Source organism: Mytilus californianus, unplaced genomic scaffold, assembly GCF_021869535.1.
Source record: "Mytilus californianus isolate M0D057914Y unplaced genomic scaffold, xbMytCali1.0.p SCAF_5, whole genome shotgun sequence".
NCBI lineage: Eukaryota > Metazoa > Mollusca > Bivalvia > Mytilida > Mytilidae > Mytilus > Mytilus californianus.
Genome location: NW_026262701.1, coordinates 108,746,905 through 108,756,157, shown reverse-complemented (window position 1 = coordinate 108,756,157; position 9,253 = coordinate 108,746,905). Strand labels below are relative to the sequence as shown.

The 9,253-nt window shown below is 29.8% G+C and overlaps 1 protein-coding gene across 1 annotated transcript in view; it reads left to right on the top strand.

The window, feature by feature from the left end:
- The first annotated feature begins 338 nt into the window (after positions 1 to 338).
- The window catches only part of LOC127702862 (gamma-aminobutyric acid type B receptor subunit 1-like), a 57,671-nt gene continuing 48,756 nt past the window's right edge, over positions 339 to 9,253 (top strand). Inside the window, exons 1-3 of the mRNA XM_052207165.1 lie at positions 339 to 569; positions 5,774 to 5,911; positions 7,975 to 8,145. Coding sequence (XP_052063125.1) covers positions 345 to 569; positions 5,774 to 5,911; positions 7,975 to 8,145 — 534 coding nt within the window. The 5' untranslated portion in view covers positions 339 to 344. The remainder of the gene's footprint in view (positions 570 to 5,773; positions 5,912 to 7,974; positions 8,146 to 9,253) is intronic.

The following is a 9,253-nucleotide window of genomic DNA, read 5'->3' as shown; positions in this document are numbered from 1 at the left end:
TGATAAATACATATTTGGTATTGAAATATATTTGTGTGGCATTTAATATTTTTTTTACTGAAAAAGACGTTAATGCATATTCAACAAAGGATAATACAATCCAGGAAATGGGAGTCAATAGAAAAGTAAAGGGATGAATTCAATACATAAACTTTCAGCAATAAATGTTCGTTATTGTTACTGGAGAAAATGTTTAACTATAATCTTTAAACTTGCCGTTTACTAAATGATAGTAGTAAAGTAATCTGTATTGAAAATTTCTATAAATTGATTTTCATATTCTGCCTTTCTATTGGATAAGCTGACTATAAAAGTACTTCTTCATAGAGACAATGAACTCAGACATGAATCTTAAAGCAGCAGGACTTAGCATTATTTCTTTTTTTTATTATATTTCTTGCATACGTTGTAAAATACCAATATATATTGGAGGGTTCTTCCCGATGCAAGATGGATTGTGGGATGGCTCTGGAATACTTCCGGCGGCAGAAATGGCAATTGAAGACGTTAATAACCATCCCGATATACTACCTAATTATGAATTAAGAATGGTGTGGAATAACAGCAAGGTAAGATGCAAGGATAAAGGTATTCTACATTTATCTAAATTTTAATTCAAAACTTAGTATTATTGACCACGCTAATAAATATATTTCATATTTCCCTCTTGTATTTTTCTATTTGTTGTTACATATTTATGCATTGTTTTATGTTTCTTTCTATCTATACTTTACTATAGTTTTATCAGAATTCCAAATAATCATCATTAAGAAATGAAAGAAATAATAGCAAAAAGATTTACGGAACACAATCGTTTGTGTTCTACTTTTTAAAAACTTTTACAAGATGCAAAACCTCGGGCAAAGTTCTTCATGCATTGTTTCAACTGCTTCTGTTATCTATTTGTTTCCCTGCATTTATCCCATACATGTACACCTTCGGCAGTTTTCTGCTCTTTAGTCGGGTTGTTGTCTCTTTGACACATTCCCCATTTCCATTCTCAATTTTACAGATGTACTAAGTTTTCGGTTCTTAATTTTTCTGATGAAGGAATATCAATGCAAAATTGCGCTGGGAAAAGAGAAAAAGAAGTTTCACCTCGATTTACAGCCTTGAGAAATTCTTTTAAACGTATAAACAAACACAATAGCGCAAGTTGTCATTAATTAAAACGATAATATGAGTGTTTCCGAAACGTATCAATATTAAATTATGCCTTCTCTGTGTTCTCGGAAAACATTATCTCTGGCTTAATTCACAAAATGTTATCATTTACAGAAAAGAATTTAAGAGAAAATGGATTACTTTAATTATCTAGAAAAATGCAAACTGGACAAAGTATTAAAATGAGCTGAACATTTTATCTTATACAGTTTTTAAACGGTTTTAAACTGATAAGTTTTTTTTAGAAATACAAATCTATCATTGGAATTAGCAAAAAGAATAAAATTAATCTGTAGACCTCCAGATATATTTATAAAAATAAGAAGATGTGGTATAATTGCCAATGACGCAACACTCCACCAAAGACCAAGTGACATAGAATGTAACAATTATAGGTCACTGTACGGCCTTCAACAATGAGCAAAACCCATTCTTTAGTGTTGTTGACTTTATGTATCATTTACGTATATAAATCTACTTTTACTCATACAGTTTATTAATTTTTTTGAAATATGTAAAAATGCTTGGGTTTTGAATGGATGAACATTGAAAATTCTTCAAAATTTTCTGTATAAGTCATGGGGCCTAGGTGGCCAATGGTTTAAGTAGTTCAACTGTACACTAGCGTTTCAACTTTGATGCTGTGAGTTCGAACCCGTTCGACTACAATTGACTAGGATTGTCAGTTTTCTTGTCGAAGGTCGGTGGTTCTCTGGGTACTCCGACTTTCTCCATTAATAAAGAAACCTGACAGTCATGAAATAGCCAATGTCGCCGAAAGTGGTGTTAAACACCAACTCACATAATAACAAACAACCAAGTCCCTTTTATAAGTCGATATAATTTGTCCTTATATACTTTGTGAACATCATACTGTCACAATACCGTGTAAAATAAAATTGCCAGGAAATTAGATACATACGAAGTAATAAAAAACTAATTGCAGATCTGAAATAATCCATCATTATCAGAAAGATGAAAAGCTATCCGATATTAAATCTATCTGAAATATCTGTACAGATGAATTATTAATTTTAAACGGTTAAAAGGTTTAAAACAATGTTTTAATAGATACTGAAGAATATGTTGGATATTTTGTAGACTATAGACTGATCCATTAATAGTGGTTTAATTGTGGTAAAAAAATCATATTCTTTAGATAGAAATAGGAATCAAAGTCTTAGATGTCTCTTTTTGTGTACGAACATAAGAAAATATTTTGAAGCACTGTTTGAATACAAAATACTTAAGGTACTAAAATTAAAATTTATTTCAACAACTGTAAAAGACACACAGGATTATTGAATTCGCTGTCTGATTTTATCGTAAGCTCGTGGGAAAACGTATGATACATCAAAGACAGAGTATTCCTTATAATTATGAATGGAATTAAAAAAACAACGAAAGACCATTACATAAAAAATAATATCTATTAATCATTAGATAAAACTTACTTTTGTCGGAAACTTGCCGAACTGACTTGTAAATAATGCTGTTGCCGAGTTTTAAGTTTTATGACAGTGCTTTTTTTTTTTTACAATTAAAAGATGTTTTAAACTTTGTGCGTTATAAACTCCACATTTTATTAGCTATATCCTGTTCGAAATCCTACTTGCACTTGAGCAGGGGTAACAGATTATATCTGGCGAACGGAATGAATCTTTTATTAGCTCAAATGTCCTACGTTTATTCTTATTTTCGCTCAAATGTCCTATAATTTGCGCGCTCAATTGTCCGATACTTAGGCGCTCAAACGTCCTTTTGTTGTCGCTCAAATGTCCATTGCCGATTTGTATACCAACTTTGAATACTAGTAGTTTAAACATAACGTTTTGCTTTATAAGATCTAAATATATTTGTGTATGTGTCACTTCTAACTTTCTTTTTGTCAAAACATCATAAAAAAGTGATATAGTCTTAATATGAATTTAATGGTCAATAATTTCTGTAGAGCGATTAAAGATACTCTCGCAATTCGAGATTTAAAAAAAAACAAAAACACACACACACACAAAATAAAACCAGAGAGAATTTTGTTTGCAAAAATCGGCACACCATTTCCGCGAGTAAAACATTTCGTTTTGGCGAATAGTAATAAAAAATATAAAACCAGTAAATCATGTTAAACAATGCAACAAATCCTTGAAACATGATTGTGAGCGCTCAACCCTCCCTTAACCTGGAACAGTGTATTAATTTATTACGACCAGCTTTTATTGTTTTGATACATATTTACTAAAGGCATTGAGTTTTTTATTGTTTTGATGCACAATTACTAAAGACATTGCGTTTTTATTGTTTTGACACATAATTACTAAGATCGATGAGTTTTTATTGTTTTATCACATAATTACTAAAGGCATTGAGTTTTTATTGTTTTGACACATAATTATTAAAGGGATTGAGTTTTTATATTTTTGATACATAATTACTAAAGGCATTGAGTTTTTATTGTTTTGACGAATAATTACTAAGATCATTGAGTTTTTATTGTTTTGATGCACAATTACTAAAGGCATTGCGTTTTTATTGTTTTGACACATAATTACTAAGATCGATGAGTTTTTATTGTTTTATCACATAATTACTAAAGGCATTGAGTTTTTATTGTTTTGACACATAATTATTAAAGGGATTGAGTTTTTATATTTTTGATACATAATTACTAAAGGCATTGAGTTTTTATTGTTTTGATACATAATTACTAAAGGCATTGAGTTTTTATTGTTTTGATACATAATTACTAAAGGCATTGAGTTTTTATTGTTTTGATGCATAATTACTAAAATAATTGAGTTTTTTTTTGTTTTGACACATAATTACTAAGATCATTGAGTTTTTATTGTTTTGACTCATAATTACTAAAGGCATTGAGTTTTTATTGTTTTGACACATAATTATCAAAGGCATTGAGTTTTTATTGTTTTGATGCATAATTATTTAAGGCATTGAGTTTTTATTGTTTTGATACATAATTACTAAAGGCATTGAGTTTTTATTGTTTTGATGCATAATTACTAAAATCATTGAGTTTTTTTTTGTTTTGACACATAATTACTAAGATCATTGAGTTTTTATTGTTTTGACTCATAATTACTAAAGGCATTGAGTTTTATTGTTTTGACACATAATTATTAAAGGCATTGAGTTTTTATTGTTTTGATACATAATTACTTAAGGCATTGAGTTTTTATTGTTTTGATACATAATTACTAAAGGCATTGAGTTTTTATTCAAATAGTTCTATCTATAGTATAGAAAAAAAGATTTATATGAAGAAAAAAACAATGAAAACATTTATCGCTTATTCTACTCTAAAAAAATACATGTAAAACTACAGTTATCAAGAAATTTGTTTCATAATTTTAGAAAATTTGCATTTTTGATAATTTTCTTGAATTATTCATCTAAACACATAGTTTGATTCCTGGCGATATACATTACAATTATAAAATTGAGAATGGAAACGGGGAGTGTGTCAAAGAGACAGCAACCCGACCAAAGAGCAGAAAACAGCCCAAGGCCACCAATGGTTATCAATATAGCGAGAAAATCTCGTACCCGGAGTCGGGCTTCAGCAGCCCCCTAAATAATAATGTATACCAGTTCAGCGAAAATGGACGTCACACTAAACTCCGAAGCATATAAATAAACCAAAATTAAAAAAAAACATACAAGACTAACAAAGGCTAGAGGTTCCTGACTTGGGACAGGCGCAAAAATGCGGCGGGGTTAAACATGTTTTGTGAGATCTCAACCTTCCTATATACCTCTAGCCAATGTGGAACAAACAAAAACATAGTAATACGCACTTTAAATTCAGTTTAAAAGAAGTCCGCGTCCGATGTTAGAATAACATGTTTTCTGTTGTACTGTCTTGTATTTGGTAATTTCAGTTATTATTTTATGTATCATACTAGTATAATACATCATGTAGCTTGACTCTCGTCAGCATGGGTATAGTTGAATACTGATGGGAAATTACTTTTTGAATGTCATTGGTTTCATGGTTTATGAGGCTGTTCTACTTGGTATCTTGGTAATTACCTGTCTTATATACTCTCTAGGCAAATCTTAAATAACATTTTCATTTCCGAATGATCTCCTTGGTGACACAGTTTTCTTTAAGATTAGGATTGAGAAATTATAAAAGGAAATATCAAAGAAGATTGTAATATTGAATGAAAAGCTAAAAATCCTTTTAATTATTTATGATTGCGTAAGGTATCATACTCAGGGAAAAATCCATCACCTTGCATCAATGTCATTATCATAATCTCCTATTATACCATGCTTTGAAGTTTCAAAAATGTGTTGTTTGTGTTCATTCTATAGGTTGTTGCCAGATGCTGTTCTGTTGCTCAGTGATGTATTCATCCGAAATACTTCAAATCTATTAAAGCTCAATTACATGCATTTCTATAATAACTTTAGAGTACACTGGCACTAACTCTTTGCTCACAGACCTTCGTATGTTTAAAAATGGATGAAAGAACTAAACCAATAACCTTTTGTTTTTTAGATATTAACTTTTAATCCATATGACCTGCGATGCCGTTAATAATACATGAATTCAATATAATGTAAATGTTTATATATATTCATGCAGTGTGCCCACGGAGCTACAATCAGGTCCTTGTTTCATCAAATTTATTCAGAGCCAACAAAGTTGATGATTTTAGGAGCAGGATGTAGTTCACAGACCAGTACAATAGCAGAAACAGTACCACCATGGAATCTTGTACAAGTAAGTTTTAATGGGAAATCGAAAATAGAAAAGGACACAACAGTTTTTCATAACAAAACTATTAAATTAAAATATGAAAATGATTGAAAATAAAACAGAATTATTCTTTTCTACGATTTTAGAAAAGCCGATATATTTCAGTAACATTTTAGGATTAAGTTGTCCGTCCAAAAATAAATTATACATACTAGTAATAGTCTTTCAATACAAAAATGTAAGTATCCAAATATTTGATAAATAAAGTAATTTCACTAAAAAAAAAAAAATATAATTTTAGAATTTTCAGATATTTGAATAAAAATACCCGAATGCGTGCCGATGATTTTCTTTTGTCAAAACTCAATAGGATGGATTCAGGGATGATATCCAGTCGAAATTAAATAAAGGAAATAGAAATTCGGGTATACTTTTTTACGTTCAGATGTGTTTGGGCATACTGTTTTGTCCATAAAATGTATAAAACAAAAATAAATGATCTACCATTTCTCTTTAGATTCCATTATATTTTAGATAAGGCTACATGTTGATAAAACAGCATTAAAAATTCACAGTACTAAAAAATTAGATATATGGGTCAAGTATGATACCTTTGTAATGAGACATCACATCAGAATAGAGGTTTTGAAGAACAAATAAAAGGGAAAAAAAAAAGATTCGTGCCTCTACAAATGTTAAACTGTAAGTGTATTTCTTACCATTATTTTTTTTAAATTTTCGTTCACATTTTACAAATAAAATTTACGTGTATTAATTATTTTTTCCATGAAAATGTACTAGAAAAAGAAAAGTCAGGCTTGACGACAGATTTTACTTTAGGATCTCAGAAATGCATAACTTTTATTTTATGTGTGTTATATAGGGTTACTAGTCTTCATACTCTTAAAATTTCTAGTATGTCCTTCCATGCAATATTTAAATGTTTTTTGTTTTGTGTTTTATTGAAAGTTCAAAAATTTCCTCTCACAACCAATCAGACATTAATATTTAGTTGACAAAATGCCTGAAAGTACGTTAATGATGCTTAAAAGCTAGAAGAATCATTTGTCATATTTTTTAAAACAATTTTCAAGCAATGATCGTAATGATGCAATATGAATAAATGGATCGGACTGACAGGCGTCATCACTACAATGGCCTCCGTTACCAAGATTGAATCAAAATCTGTACATGTAATGGGGAGACAGTTCTGACGAAGTAGAATTCTTCCTTAGGGGTGCATGCTATAATGTTGAAATCTGTGCAAAAATTCAATACTGTCGACGCATAACTCATTATAGGCATTGCTCTATTTTAAACCATTGATAAAAGGAAATTTCACCTCCTATTATATCTCTCACAGAAACGTAGTTTTTTTGCATTTTAGTTAAATAATTTCAATTAATGAATATGAAAACCCTACCTGCACCAATCCTGCTAAATATTTTGTTCATATATCTTTAGGCAAATCCGAAGCGAAGCAATATTGAAACAGAAGTCCTCATGAATAAAATCGATGATTCCATTTTGAGATGAATTGTAAATGCGGTAAAAGTTTATTTTTAGAAAAAATTTACTATTGCGATAGAAAATGAGAAAAGATGTATCTATTGGTGTGATGTCTTTTTAAAAGGCCAGTGAGATAAGAGTTTGAGATCCATTCGACAGTTACCATCAAATTTTCTTTCTAAAAGTGAAAAGACAAAAACTCATATGTTTAGTGTTTATATCAAATCTGTACCCACATTCTATATTGGATCCGTAGAAGTCATAGTAAATTGTGATATCTTGGATTGGTTTTCTTTCTTTAATTTCATTAAATGGACCCTCTCAAAACTGGAAAATAACGAATTAAATGAATGAAATGAAAGATTTCAAATTATATTCTAATATTTAACAGCTCGATGCACATGACATTAGTATAATGATCTTAGCAATCATTCGACCCTTCAAGTTCTATTTCAGATGGTACAATTATAAAAATTATAGTCAAGCAAATGAAAATATAGAATTTCACTCATCGAAAATCTATAATTTCCATTCTATAAAAGATAATTTTGATGATAATTGTTTCCGAACCATTTCAGGTATCACACGCATCAAGCGCTCCAGGTTTGGACGATAGAAACAAATATCCATTACTCTTCAAAGTTCATCCTTCCGAAAAAGTCACGAATGTTGCCAGGGTAGCTTTAATGCAGAAATTTGGCTGGAAAAGAGCTGCTTTATTATATACTGACGATGGTAGTTTTAATGCTGTAAGTCGAATATGAAGTATGGCGTTTGTTTATTTGATGGGCAATAATCTCACTTTCTCCACAATTATATACATTCAAACCATCCAGCTTTAATTGGCCACATTAAAAACCAACTCCATTCTGAATACATCTGTCATAATAAACATGGTATAATGCAACAACGAAGAGGCCATTTAGATCTTATTTACTAACTGTATAAGCTGTTTAAAGTGGATATTTGGGGATTTTATAAAAAAAAATTATAATAAAACTTACGCTTTCCTTGCTATAAAGACCAAATACGAATTCACGACTAGAAATAAACTATAAAAAAATCAATCACAGTCGAAGACAAGCAAAAGTAGAAAAAAATATAAAATCTTACGGAAATGGAACACTAAATAGTTTGAAGGATATACTTAAAATAGTTTTAACAACTGTATATTTATATCAATGAAATCGAAATGTAGTTCAGCTCAAATACATTGATGTTTTGGACAATTTTGAAACATTACAGCATTTTTACCTGTTTTATTTTGTACAATTTTGCATTGAAGGACTTCAGTAAGTTTTTATAGGAAAAGAATAACATGCCATGCATTTGATTTGAAATTAATGTTATAGTTACATGTTAAAAATACGACAAAAATGTTGTTATTATTTCAAAAATACACACACGAATCTGTTAAACGTTTAATTACAGTAAAAATCATCGAAAGATATTTTGAAATAATTTTGGGAGTAGTTGACCCTACATCTTTGTCGATTTACCAATATAAACATATTAGACGAGAACTAAACATATTAAATATTAATGTGATAATATTGAGAATTATAATTTTGTACAAAATCGATTTGCTGATTTGAAAAGTCATAGCTCACTAAGATGCAGGCCACAGGTTGAAGGAAAAGTAGTGCCCAAAGATATCTCCCTTCCAAGTGGTACTCTTTGATATTCGACACGTTCTCCTCAAGAATTCTAAGCTTCTGGTCAAAAGTATTATAGAAAAATAAATATCATTTAATGCACAGTTAACATCTGAAGATCATAAACGAGAAGAATGTTCAGCGAGTTAAAGGAGCGTGCATATAATTATTGTTTTTAGGCAAACTATTCAAATAGAAGATA